This window comes from Prinia subflava, chromosome 4 (assembly GCF_021018805.1).
Source record: "Prinia subflava isolate CZ2003 ecotype Zambia chromosome 4, Cam_Psub_1.2, whole genome shotgun sequence".
NCBI classification, from domain to species: domain Eukaryota; kingdom Metazoa; phylum Chordata; class Aves; order Passeriformes; family Cisticolidae; genus Prinia; species Prinia subflava.
In genome coordinates this window covers 41,344,705-41,359,867 of record NC_086250.1, presented here as the reverse complement: position 1 = coordinate 41,359,867, position 15,163 = coordinate 41,344,705, and the positions used below count along the sequence as shown (strand labels likewise).

Here is a 15,163-nt window from a genome sequence, read left to right as displayed (position 1 = left end):
CACAGGGAACAGCCTGCAGGCTGTAAATCCATAACCTCCCTTTGCTGGTACAATAACTTCCTCACAGTGAATAGTATTTCTGCATTATCAAGTAAAATATTAATGCTAAAGTGATTAAGGGATTTTCTTCTTTTTGTGCAGGGAGAGCAGTCCAACATATTTGAAACAAAGAAACTCAGCTTTAACTGCAGATAAGAAAATAGACTCAAAGTAAATAACTTTGAGACCCAAGAACAGATGAGAGATGCTGACGGTAGAATAACATACTAATAGTAGAACCTGGGGACAGACAAGTGAGTAAGAGGAATTATTTGGAATCCAATTAGCAAGACAGATGCAAACTTTGGAGTGTAATGCCTATGCCACCCTTACAAGAAATTTGGGGTCATCTTTTTCTTTTTCCTTCTTTTAAACACAAGAGTAAAAATCTTACTTCAGAGAATGTTGTGTTTGAAATGATCTGTAATTTTGTTTCACGCTCTTGCTGTCTTGCATGTATTCTCTTTGAACATGATACCCATAGACTTGGCATATTTGTTACATACAGAATTAAAATAGACAAAGGTAAAGGAATTTTCCACAGGAAGCAGCAGAAATGCTTTTCAGATCAGCTACTGGCTTCAAATTTAAGCCAGAAAGGACATCAAAAGAGAAAAAAAACCCTTGTAGGCAATGTTTTATCTCGTATTTCCTACAGAAGTAGCAGACCCCCAAGATGCTAAAGATACCTTTTATTTCAGAGGCAAACAAATTATTTTAAATGTAACTGAATTGTAAATATTTATTAGGCCTCTTTTCCATTTGGTTCTCTGAATAAGAACAGTCCCAAAGCACTGTTTCCTCTGAAATTTTCAGCTTCAAGCCAGTGAATCCAGCTGAAAAAAAATTAAATGGGATAACTGAGGAAACACTTTTTTTCTTTAAAAATTTTCCACCACCACCTTTCAAACACTGGCATTCTGTCTAGTTTCAAACCACAGTGCTTGGTCCAGATTGAAAATAGAAGACACCTTAAGACCCTGGGAACATCACTAACCTTGGCCTGTCCACCTTGAGTCAGGCAAGGCTGAGAGTGAGCCTGCCTTGGCTAAAGCTTAAATTTCTAAAAGGAAAAAGCAGAACAGAAAAATCACAAAGGAAATCTCTCAGCCATGTTAGGAACGATATTTTGACAAACAACTAATCAACTTCAACCAACGGATCTGTCCATGGATGAAAACCTTAAAAAGTAACACTATGGTTTGTATGAGAAATAACACCATACATTTTGACTTCTATTACTGTGGCAGCTTATCAGCCAACACAGCTTGGTCTATAAAGCATCCTGTATGTCCTAGCTAGTCACTCTGTCCCAGCTTTATGGGTCCTGCTACAGTAAATAAAACTAATCTTTGATCACCCATCCCATCCTGCAGCTACTAATGTTCACTGAGATCCCCTCTGAGTTGGATATCTTTCTCCTGATGGAGATACTGCCAGGATACTGTTAGAGTAAATTAATCAAACTCTGCAACATCACTCACATACAAAGAGCAGTCTGTGGTACTTTATACTGTCACACAGTAAGCACTGGGATGGATTGAAATACATCTGTGGCTCAGTAGCTCTATGTCTAAGCTCTCAAAACCCAACACCACTGTGCTGCTGAAGGGTTTGCAGCTGAAAAATGTACACAAGCACAGCCAGGCTAATCGATGGCCTTTGTCGAAGAGGTAATAGTCCTTGCACTGAGATTTGCACCACCAGGATTTTCTCCACAATTGCTGATAGCTTAAAGACATACATGATCAGTCAGTGGTGTTCCGTGGACACATCATCCTTCATTGAGCCACAATAACTCAGCAGCATTTCTCTGAGCCTTTGATATTACTGGGCAATGCTCGTCATAGGCAGCACCTGATTTGGTCCTCAGGTCACTTACCAGATACTGAAGTCGCTGGCGTTCAGTCTCTGGAGTGAATTCTGAAGACATTGGAATGACTTCGCCATTTCGGATTATTATAGCTCTGTAAAAGTAATAAAACATCATCAGCACAAGAAAAAAAAAAAAAGTAAAAACCCCCAGAAAACCACAGGGTGGTCACACTCTTATTCTCTTCAGAATCACAATCAAATAATGCCATTTCTTTTCTACTGAGGTTGTTAGCGGAACAGGATAATTTCTGCCCTGCAACCTTTAGGCTGGCTAACAAAGTATACTTGTATAAGCCAAGTTCATTTTAGAGCTCACAAAAACATCCAAGCAACAAAGGCAAGAGTTACTTCAATTGATGTCTACAGGGCATCTTTACTAAGTGAAATGCAGACACCCAGAAGAGATGCTGCAGAATCACTGACTGTAGAATAACTCTTAGCAGATTTTAATACCAGTTATGGCTGACACAGTCTAAACTACTGGCTTCAAATGACTCATCCAAGCACTTTCCAACTATTAATTGGTCATATGTCATGTCAGAACATTTCTACTACAACAGTAAATGGAAATAGCGAAGCAAATCCTATTTAACACAAATTTAACTAGTTACCTGCTGAAAGATAGCAGGTAATGGAATGACTGTAGATTAGCCAGGAGATTTCATACACATTTCTGCAAATGGCAGAGAGAAAATGTTCTCAAACACCTGCCTATTGTCTCTTAACAATCTGATATGTTGGACACAAAATATGGTCCAATCTTTCCCTGATGTAATGCCACTGGCTGGAAGACAAGTCACAGGAGGGAAGAATTTACTCAATATTTCTACTGCATTTGACATTCCTGTATTCACTCAGAACTACGTTCCTTTATCTTTCCATTATTTATCTCTCTGTAAGTAGAGCAATGCCTGGCAGTTTTGATAAACTATGTATCATCCCAAAGACTTTAATGCCTGTTGTGGAACTGTTTCCCAGCCATCAGTAGATAAATTCAGTGTTTGGATAAGAGCAGTGTACCAGCTCTCCTCTTGAATTTAGTCAGAATTTGATGTAGTTAAATAAAATATTTGCCACTTGGATTCCAATTTCTCTATGTTTTAAATGGTTCCATTTCTGTGATATTTTCACCCTACTGATGCCCTATTTATGAGCTAGCTTACTTCCCTTGATAATTTGATTGATTTGCTGTCATTGCCTCAATGCCGGGAGTTCTGATGGCATTGCAATGCAATCAACAAATATGGTAGGCACACAGAGACTGAAAACTTAAACTTCTAAATTCAAAACACAGGCATCTCAAGAAAACCAACTCAGGTACAAACATGAATTTCTAAAATTAGTGGCACTGGCCAGATTTCCAAGTCTCCTGGACTGGTCATTGGACTAAAATTGTCTCCAGATTGTCATCTACTACTGCTAGTATGCAAAACAATGCAGCATTATCTATGAGTAAAAGAACTGTTCACGTTTCTGAGATTCATGTAGCAAAGAACACATAGGTTCAGGATGGTACACAACGGCAGATGTGTGAAGAAGCTCTGGCAATGAGGAGAAAACTGCTTTGCTTTGAAAGGTAACAAATTTACTGCTCTTGGACTTCCAGCACTTCCTTGCAAATAATCCTGTGTAGAAATCAGAGGTGGCAAGAATGCAGCCTACAGACTACTGCAATGGGAACATTCCCATTGGCCCTTAATTAAAACCAATATTGTGTACTTGAGACAAGCATGGTAGTTACAAATCTTTAATTTCCTAAAAAAAATTGTGCATAATTTTTGACAGATTTTTTCTCCTTTAGGGAATCTGACTACAGGCTTACAAAAAATGCCTATCCAATTAAAAATAGTAAAAGTTTGCAGAATTTTTTTCTTTTGCATTCTGAGGCAGTTATTTAAATATGAATTAAGAACTCTACCACCTCCCTTCTGCAACAACATTTTCATTTTTGCAGTTCCTAAGGTATTCAGCTTTGAACCAGATTAATTTACTCAGACAGTGAACATTTTATATAACTTTTTAATACGTTATTTGATTCACTTGAGTAGGCTTCCACTTGAGGGGTCTGTGGGTTTACTACAGAGTATGTACTCTGGCAACAGTCTAGACTAGACTGATCAAAGGAGCTGATCAGACATAACCAAATTTTACACACTAGTTTCAGTGAGTCATAAGGGATTTTCTGATCTTTTGCTTGTCTAAAAGAGCTAATATAAAACCACACATTGATATAACTGCTAGCACATCAGGCTAATTTTCTAATTATTCTTTGCTTCCCCTTTAATTACTATTTCACAGGAAATCCATATTTTGAAGACCACTCAAATCAGTCTGGGGTTCACCCTTTTCTTTGTGCACACTGACATACTTCCTATATATTTTGATAGCTGTCATTCTCACTTCTAGGGGTAGAATTGGGCCCTGAGGGACTCACATCATATAAAAAGCAATTCAAAGGCGAGTGGGTCAACCTTTCATAGCTCAACTTATTTTCCCCAGAATTGGCAGCCACCTGGGATGAAAAGTACAACCCAGTACATACACACAAATCTTCAGAGGGGGAGGAATTAAAGCAATACTGTTGATACCTGGTAAAAGAGAGTTTTATGTTTTTCATTAATGTTTTCAGCAGTTGGACTTTATTCAACGTGCAAGTTACAGCTGTTCATAAGAGTCAAATGACTTGATCTGAGGAATGACACAGCTCTAGATATGAGTACAGGGAAGGACACAGACATACATGTACAAAGCACTGGTTGAAATTCAACTGTGGTGAGCTTATAAGCCCGTACTGGGCTCTTTACCTTTCTGCACTAACTGCTTAGCTGTTCCATGACAGCAAAGGGTATTTCTGATGCCCCAGGTGACACATTTGTTGGCTGTCTCACTGAGGGGGCTGGGTGCAAAAGCCTGGCCTGGGAACCACCCTGCTCAGTGGGGTTTCCCCCTGTGATTGAAAAGGTGCCGAAAAAGGCCCTAATTGCGTTTGGAGACTGAAGTGCCCTTTCCGTGACCTTGCAGTGACAGAGCTGCCAAGCAGCAACTGAAGGCTTTTTCCACCAAGCAACCTCCAGAGCCCTGAATTCAATAGCCCAGAGTCAATAACTGCTCACGAGGAGAGAGCCTGGCTGATGCAGCAGCTGCAAACGCTCCAGCAACTGCACTCTATACGGTCCTGCAGGACAATTAATTTTGACTTTACACTTCCTAATGGACTAAGCAGCAACATGGTGTTACATGAGCATTACTGCTTCTGCCATGCAGAAACATGCATGTATGCAATGAAATAGTGTTCTGAAAGCATTTAACTCCCCGCATACTGAGGATATATACACATATTCTTTTATGCTGGAATACAGCTGTCCTATTAAACTGTCAGAAATAACTACATAGGAAGCAAGAACTCCTTGAATAGATGCGGTGCCCAGAGAGCATCTGATTCTGCCATGTTTAATAGTGACATTTTAATTTCCACCACACTGGCGAAACACATTATAGCAGAGCCACAGGGCGAGCCTGCCAAAGGCAGATGGATGATTCATGTTTGCAGAGAACAAGTGTGTCAACACTAACCAAATATTCTCTGATGACAAGGTTGCTTCAGACCCATACCAATCATTAATTTATATCACCAATGAAGTAGTAATTAAAAAAAAACAAAAGCTTTTTTTTGGCAGGATTGGAAATCGGGAGTTACAGATCTGCAGCCTCCTCAGTGCATTGCCCTCTGATGCCCTTTCCACACAGCATCGTCTACAGCAAGAAACTGCTCTGAAATCTTGAGGCCACAGAGGCCACTAAGTCACTCATTCTGATTTCTTCTAAAAACAATCTAAATTTCTCTGAGTTCTTTCCTCTCTTTTGAACCCTAACTCCCCACCCACAGGAACTACAGGATTGTACTTGCCATTGCATTTCACATGCTCTGCATGACAATGAAAGTATGTTCACTATTCCAGAGCTGGGATATTCACAGTAAACAGGAATATATTGGAGAAAAAAAATCCCTAAAACACAGCTGAAGTAGCCTAAAATAGAAGAATCAAGAATCTGATTTTGTATGTCTTCTGGCCTGTAGAGCTCTTCTGATCCAGAGAAGCCACAGCCTGAATAAGTTAATGGGGAGTAAGAGATGTGCCAGTGGCTCAGTGCACAAGGCAGGACCGGCAGTCATGGCAGATCCTGCAGCTGGCTATGTCTGCTCAGTCACATGCAAATGAAAAGAAACATCAGGAGCTTAAAAGGCTGCATGTGCATCTGCAGAAAACAGAGTGTTTATCTTTTGGATTGACATGACTGTGTAGTCCATAATGATCAGCTAAAGTCTCACAGAACATTAAATATATGGTTATTTTCTATATTCAGATTCAATACTTAGAAATTGTATTTGGTGCCTTAGTATACATTAGCTTTTAAAATACATGGAGAGTGAAGCAACAAAAGGATAAAAATCTGCCACAGTGTTGTACTGTTGCTGTGATGCTCAGGATGTAGCAACAACACTGGCTTAAGGAAAATACTGATATATCAACTGCTTTTGCATTTTTAATATGGCTAAAAACTACTACCTCTCCTTGAACCAAACAGGGGTTTGGTTTTGTTTGTTTTCTCTTTTGTGGAAAATACAATCAGCTGAAAATTGTACAGCATCCTTTCTATGTTTCTTATGAGAAACCAATAGAGGAAATGATACATTTTAGAGGAAGCTCTTGTTGGTTACTCTCATTTAATCATCCAGAGAAAGCAACACTTTAGTGAACAAGGTCAAAAGTGTAATTCCACTGCTGTCACAGGTCTATTGGGATTCTGGCGTTCAAAACAAAGAGACATCTCCAATGGTTAGGAGCATTCAGGGGACACCCTGATTCCATTACACACTTTTTCAGCCACAAATGATATGAAACGCAACATTAAACTGCACATTTCTACAACACAGGATAAAAATCTGGTAAAGGTGACAGAGAAAGACCATTCAGAAAACCCTTTTTGACAGTTTATATCAATTCCAAGCCACAGGGAGGCTGTATCCATTTTGTCAAAAGGTGTTAAGCATGTGGATTCAGTACAGATGAAGCAGAAGTGTCTGGCCTGTCTGCAAAGGTATTAGAAATGTGTCAATGAAAAAGAAAGAGGGATTAAACTGACAGAAAGAATAAGGCAGGGTTTTATTATATTCAAAGGGGAACTAAGCAGTAGATTTTAATTAGGTGTGTCACAAGATAGCCGTGGAAAAAAGAAAGTAAATCCTAGAACTGTTGAATCAGTCTATACAGATACTTGTTTATTTTGATAACTAAATGCATATATTTAAACAATCCAGGGAAGATCAATGCTAATGGTTGGTAAGCTTCAAACCGGTTGTGGGTTTTTTTCATTTCTTTACCTTTTCTTAATTGCTAAGAAGTCGAAGACAATGACTATAAAACAATTAAAATGAGAAATGTTTTTCACTTCTGTAAATGAAGTACTGGAACTTACTGCCATTACGATTACTGATCACTTTTAATACATTCAGCACTGGCACCTTGGTTTTACTTTTTCAAACTGAATTACTCTTACTTAGTCCCACGCAGACCCATTTCTCAATGTTTCTTTAGACACCAGGTGTACAAACACCTCACTGCATTAAGTAGGGAACTGATCTCATATTCCACCCCATGTATTCATTAACTATGTGGAACTGCAGAGCAAAGCCTTTAAACGATTTCCTTAATTTCATGAATTAAGGCAGGCTGGGGACAGTGAAACAGACTATTATATAACATTTAGCTGGTATTAAAACAGTTTCCAGTGATGACATATCCATCACCATAAAACTCAGGTGGAAGCAGCAACCCTTAGCAACAGCAATGGAAAAAACACCCTCTCTGCCTCCCACCTGCAATACCTAAGATAATGTCCCAACTCTGACTTCATCACTACCAAGAAGAAAACAAGCAACAAACCAGGAAAGGAGTAGAGCCAGTGAAAATCGTCTCTGTCCTCATTTTCCATTTACTGCCACTCAACAGTCGTGCCACCCTGATTTGTTCATATTTTTCAGCACAAACATGAGCCTGTTCACAGAAACATTGTGACAGGATAGAAACACTAGATCATTTTTTTTCAGCCAAACAAAGCCAACGTTAAGCAGGAGCAGACTCTCCCTGCTTGTGGCTCTTCCTGTGACAATGTAGTTTTGTATTACGTTGTGGGTTACAGCAGGCTGCTCAGACACTTTCATTCATCACTTGGGGGAACTTCAGCTCCCTCAAGCCAATAAAAGGTGTGAGAACTTGTCTTAGTGAAGTATTGCAAAAATAATTTCCTAAAGGAGTGTGCTCTGGCATTTCCTGCCAGAACAATGAAGTTTGAACAACTCCCAAACTTCTGCTAAGGCTTTTTGCAGACTGCCAGCCACCCCAGCTGCTCCAAGGGTTACTATCTCAGCAGCCCAACTGCCAAGTGCAGCCCCTGTTCCACCAGGACACTGACTGGGCACTCCCAATAATTTCATTCAAGGTCCTTTTTTCATGTCTTTGCCACAGCATGGAGCCAAGCATGTTATACCTCTCCTGTGGCAAGATGAGAACCTCCTCCCGCCTTTGAAACGAAGCAGAGATAGAAATTATGAAATCCACTTCCTGCAAACCCCCTGAAAGTTGTCTTTCAGAGGCGCCTGCCAGCACATGAGCTGTTCCTGTGCACACACATGTAGAGCTTTATGCTGTTTCCAATTACCTGACTCATTCATATTTATATTTATAGTGCTTATTTAGTGATTTCTTTGGAGAAGACCTCTGGGCACAATAAGACTGCTGAAATACTCTAAAACCACTATTCTGGTGGTCTGATTTTACTGAATTAAGTGTATTATTTTTAATAAAGGATCACAAATAGGCAAATAGAAACTGTTTCTGTAAGCAGAATAACATAGATTTCCATGGAAGGGCTACTTCTCATGTTCAATAGCACCTGTGTCAGTCAGGATTTTCCTTATTGCCACCAAAAATAACAGAAATCAGAATTTTTAGAACTGATCTAGTATTCCATCTCATGTATCCACTAACAACATAGTAAGCAGCAGTTAAAATGATTTTCTATTGCTGGCAGTCACTTTCTGCCCTATATATTGCATCTAACCATGAGAAGCACCTGGCTGTCACCAACAATGGAACTAAATGACTTCAGTTGTTTCTGCATCACTAGTGTACAGTTTCAAATTAAACGTAATGCTGAGCTTGCAGGCTGTCCCCAGAGGAGATCCCTTGGAGAAGACACATTGCCCCATCATTTCTGACCCCTGGAGCAGTATGCTTCCAGTTGTCAGTGCCTCTTCAGAGGGCCGCAGCTCCATTCCCATGAGACTCTACTGTGAGAGAATTCCCTGCTCTCATTAGGTCCTCAGGTGTGTTGCTTGGCTGATGAAATCTAAGTATGGAGCTATTATTAGCAGCTTGCTTTATTAACCATGTTTATTCTTTTAGGGCTTTATTTTAGGGCTAATTATATTTTTTTTTGTTATGCCCACCCCTCCACTAATGTGATGACACTGGCTATCTGTATGAAATGTTCTTGTTTAATTAATCAGGAAAGTAACTTTTGCTACTGAACCAGTAGTGACTTTATAAATTTACCTACACACTTCTAGTAATGTTTACTCCAGCTCCAGCAGCACTAACCCAAATGCAAATGAACTAAAACGCTGTGTAATTAATTGTGTGTCCTTTCCTGATGGTTTACATCTCAACACATCTATCTTTCAGAAGGGGCTTCTGCTGGCAGCTAGGAAGCTATTACAAGTCAGTTTATAGTGACACTACTTATAGCACACAAAAACTGCCCACTGTTGATTCCAATATCCTTGAGTTAGAGATTTACTGCCCTCTTAGGATTCATTTTGCCCTGATGATTTCAGTGTATTCTTCACCTGAGCACAGCTAAGTACAAGGCTGCAATGATGACAGACCACCACATTTCTGTATCACGGCTGAACAACATGCCACCAATTACTCAGGCCGTGCCAGGGAACTGAACAAAGAAATGCGGTCACACCTCTGTGACCAGCTCTGAGCCTCAGGACCAGTATCTGAGGAATCAAAGTCTTTCTCCCTGCTGTCCAGGATATCACATTCATCTCCAAGACAAGTTACTATGGCAACTAAACCTGGGCTTACTGGATCAAGGCATTGCTGTGCAAGTTAGTGTTTATTTTGCCAGTAATATGGCTGGGATATGACTGCCCATGTAAGGTGGAAGCAGCAAGGAGTTTTTATCTCTCTGCCCTTCACTCTCTTGCCACAGACAAAAAGAATGACTTTAGCACCTAAAGCCATATCTACTTTGATTTCAGCTTTTCTGCTTAACTCAGTACCAGTTGCAAGATATTAGAACAACTTGGACTTATATGTAAAAGCAAAGATCACAACTCATGCTCTCTGCTCACTCTTCATGGGTGAATTTTTCCCCAAGCCCTGCTTCCTTCACCCACACAGAAGTGACCAGAGCCATCACTAAAAGTTCCAGGAGCAGGGCTCGAGCAGCATTGTGCAGCTGCTGCTGAGACTGAACAGCTTGAGCTGCCTTGAGTTTGCTGAATTCAGGTGACTGGAAAAACTTTTTAACATAGTAGGGACCAGAGCAGATTTTGGAACATTCACCAAGCAAGCCTCGGGTGCTCCCACAGTACACATGTGGAGGTGTATACATGTGTACACACCTTGAACCAAGGTGCCCAGCCTGCTTCTCCATGCCTTGGCCCTGGCCCTGCAACACTGCAGTGAAGAACTTGCCTATCTCTGTGGTCAGCTACAAAGGCACAGATTGAAAAGATAGTTTGTTTGGAGTTTGTTTGCTTATATTTTTTCTTTCTTTGTTTTTTTTTAAGGCTGAAACCCCATGAGAATTAAAGTTAATAGAATTCTTTATTCCTGGAAACCAATACAATGAACTCTGGTTTTATGGTTTACTGGTATTACTCCAATAGCCAAAATTCTTCTCTTTCTTCATTATCTGGAACATAAGATAATGTCCATGTGGTTAGGACCAAAGATTTAACTGAATGTACCCCTCACTGAAAATGTTTACAATGGCTCCAATACCTGCTAGTTGCCATAGGTATTGCTAAGGCATATGCTCTCCCAGGAAAAACAAGAGTTTGGAAAAGAAGTAGGACATTTGGCTTTGTCTTCAAAGCTTGCAAACATTTACTACCAAATCAATAATTTCTGCCAAGTCAGTGCTGGATGTGATATGACAATAACAGGGAACTTGTCATGCTCTGGATAACTAGAAAATGCTCTTTCTTAGCACTGCCCTTTGAGTGAAATGACTTTTCTAATCCAACACCTTTTCTTCACACTTCACCCTAAGTGTTTCTTGAAGTGCCTTCAAAAGCTTTACCCAGCACAAAATCCTGCAGTATCTGAGGCTGCTATTATTCCAATGAATCTTGTGCTCCTGCTTCTCCCTGAAAGAAAACCAGGTAGGAAAAGGGGAGAAGGGCTTTCTGCAGGCCTGCGTATCATGCTTCTAAGGAAAAGAGACAAGAGGAACAGAGAGAGTGGACATGGCCATGTCTCCTGAATATGGCTAAGCTTTTTCGACATTTTGGGCCAGTAAGGGTCAGACTTCTCCACCTATCAAACTGCAGTGAAAGAGAATGTACCTGGCAGAGACTTGCTTTGTTTTGAATTCAGTCTCACAACATAGACCTTTGAACAAACCAGACTTAGGTTATTTGTTGCCCCGAAATGATCAAACATTTCTAATTTTCAAGTGATTCTGTCAGAGAATTAATAATAACCTAAAAGGGGGATGTACTACAGATTGACCAAACTACAATCTGTAAGTGTTGCTCTTGTCTCTGGGGAGGCATCTTCTGAGAATTTGGAGAAATGAGAACTTCAGAGAATTAAGAGAAATCCCTACTGATTGCATGGTCCCAGTGTGTTGTTCAGTTTTGCAACTTTCTTTGCCCCATCTTTAGGAGAAGACAGGAAAAAGAATGCTTTTCCAAATACTGCAGACTGGAGAAGCTTAGTAACTAAGTCTTTCCTCTGGAGACCTCTAAGTCTCTAGTATGAAGCACAGTTATTGTTGTTTACGCAGACACAGATGTAAGAAGACAGAGAAGGCTTAGGCAGAGCACTCACAGAGAACAGGGAAAATACATACCATTTAAATTAGAAGATAAGTGGTTACGAAAACCAGAAAATTAAAGCTTCCTAAACCAAAGACTAAAGTCAACTAGTTCTACAATAGTAATATATTAGAACACTTTTCATTCTCCATCCTTACACAGTGTTAGCACTTCTGGCAAAAATGATCCTGCTGGACTGCCTCGAGGAAGAGGTCAGATACCATGAACCACAAAAATGGCTCAGAATCACCAATTCTGACTTCTCAGAAATTCTATTTAAGCTGAACTGCCAGTCAGCAGATATGTGGCTGTTTCCGTGCTGCTGTTATTTACTTCATAAAAGCAAATTAGGCCCCAAATCAGACTTCCTATAATGACAACTAGCCATGAGGGAAGCAGCTGACAAGGACCATGACAAAGAGGAGGAAGTATAAATGTAGTAAACTTCAACACAGCAGCAAATCCAGAAAGAACTGAAATGGTAAACAAATTCAATTTTCAATTTACTATTTTATTACACTGGGAGAAGACTGTGTTATTAACATGCTCTCCCACACCTTGTCTCTTGAAGTACCAATGAAGTTACTTCAACTGCACCCACTCAAAACCATCACAAAAATATTCACTCAATGAGCTCCTACCGCTTAACAAGCCAAAATGCCTTAGCATTCATTTTACACTTGCAAAAAGGAGGAGAAAATCTATTCTGGACATGAGGATGTATGTTCAAGTAGAGTGTGAATATGCCCTGAAAATATAAGTACTGGGGAGCAAAATCAAGGAGGCAAAAAAGATGATAAGAAAGAGCTGATGAAGCAAAGCGAAAAATTCAGTGACCCTGAAAGTCTGTGAAGCCTTTGAAACATCAGGCTTTTTGCTCTGATGCCATGTTCTGCCAATAAATCAAGAAAAGCCCAAGAACCCAGTTGCAGATTTAGTGCGGGTTTCAGGGTGTATGAAAAATCAACTTGTGATGTTCTGCTTCTTGTATAATGATAAAGGCACAACTTCCCTACGTGGCTCCCAGCACAGAACAAAATGGAAGTGCCTGCAGTCTCTGAGCAGCTCCAGACAACACGAAAGCCAGAACAATGCTTGTGCCAAACATGGTTAATATGATCATATTGCATTACAGTCATTGTAGTGACATTGGACAAATGTTATGTTGCATGAGGCTATACAATAATTGGGCAGTAATCAGTAAAAACATTAAGTCCCTGTTTTAAAACTGCTTCATCAGTAGCTATAAAACAAAATCCTATTAAAGAGCATAAAACTAAAAAGAACTGAGATTAACAAGGCATGTTATGGCAATTTAGAAGTAAAAGTCACTTTAGCAATACAGAATTGAACAACACTATTTAAAACAATGACCAGAGAAGATTTACTACTCAATATTTTAAAAAGAAAAGAAATAAAAAGCAGCTATTCCAATGGCCTAGTTTTCATAGAAAATATGTCATGCTGGTAAAATACAGCGCCTCCATGCTCACCAAAAAAAGCACTATATATTGGATAGCTGACTACAACACTATCAGTCCCTGATCAGATAACCTCACATGGACAATGCCAATCACTGAAAAGAAGAAAGAGAGAGAAAGAAACGTTAGAAAAAGTTTTGGCCGATATTCAGATATGAATTTTGACCGTACAAGTAGGTATATTTATGGCAGAATCCAAGAATGATCAGACAAGCCATTAGAGAATGAAAGCAGTTCCTTCCAAGCTGTTTTTATCAGGCTCTGAATACATCACCTCATTTTTAGTAGGGTTCTGGTATCATGTGCAGTTAACATATAATTATTACAGAACTGTGATTGCATCGTTAGTAGAAGTTTAATTATATCATTGACATTAGTGATGCCATAACATCAAGCTCGGTAATAGTTCATAACAAAACCTACAATTAGCACAATTTTTCCTCCCTTTTACACCAACCAAAAGTGTTCAGCTTGGAGAAGCCTAATAGTCCATACAGAAGTGAGCTAGGGCTGAACCTGAAAGGATTGCTGGCTGGTAATTTAGTAATATGGTAATTAAAGTCTTTTCATGATGTAATTACACATCAACTACAAAAGGACAGCTGCTATACAACACTGCCAGGGTACGTGGCATGAAATGATTAGATTTGAGAAGCTTTGGTGGATAAACTGAATACCACAGACATAAGTCTGAGGTATAGCTGGCACCACATAGGACATTATTATTCAAATCTCACACTTAACGTTTCCTTAGTCTCATTGTGATAGTAACAGTTTGTTGCACATACCTTGGTCCTCTGACAGCAGAAGGTGTTCAAACCCCACCTGTAAAAGCTTCTGCTGTTTTGAAGTTCCCTGAAATTATAAAACCTAACCTCCTCCTGGGGAGAGGTAGTATAACTGAGGTTTGCATGAACCCAAAATGTTTATTTCGCACACAAAACCTCTCACAGATTCCTATCTGTGGGAAACTTGATTTATTTGTAGGCTTTTTCCAGTGGGGTAGCAGAGAGGGAAGAAGGAGAATGAGGGGAGGGGAAAGGCACAAATGAATAGGTGAACTCAAAGAACTAAAAACTAAGTGCTTTGTCATCTAGTCCCAACAGCAACAAGAGGAAGTCTCCTGTTTGAGTGAAAAAACAAACCCACCCTTCTTCTCGAGAGCAGATAACTATTTATTGAAGTTGTTTCCTTATTGTATTTCTCACTGCCCTCCTTTTTATCTGTACAAACCATAAAGTTGCCCACACAAGGTATGAGACTGCAAAAAGAAAAGTATTTTTCCAACTAACATAAGTAAAATTTCTTGACTGTATAACTGGGCTCTTCAAAACACAGGAATGCACTGTGCACCCTGGCAGTGGGCAGACAACCTCAGAGTGGCTTGTCTAGTCCTAAAATGTCCTTTTTGTCATGACAACAACTCGGATGTTTTGCAACAGCTGGTTTTTTCCCTGTAAGTGGGAAAGAGGGGATTTGGTGGGAGAGAGACCCAGACCAACTGATCTACACTTTAAAGCTTTAAAATTTCTTCTGAGCTAGGAAAGTCTAGGAATGGACTTATCTGAAAGATTTTGGAATAATTCTCCTCACGATACGACAGATTTTCTGTGAGGTCCATTTGGGAAGCACAAAACCAAACTATTTT

General features: G+C 39.7%; 1 protein-coding gene across 1 annotated transcript in view; it reads right to left on the bottom strand.

Moving 5' to 3' along the window:
* The window catches only part of PPM1H (protein phosphatase, Mg2+/Mn2+ dependent 1H), a 129,822-nt gene that overhangs the window by 39,888 nt on the left and 74,771 nt on the right, over positions 1 to 15,163 (bottom strand). Inside the window, exon 5 of the mRNA XM_063396564.1 lies at positions 1,922 to 2,006. Within this exon, the coding sequence (XP_063252634.1) occupies positions 1,922 to 2,006 (85 nt within the window). The remainder of the gene's footprint in view (positions 1 to 1,921; positions 2,007 to 15,163) is intronic.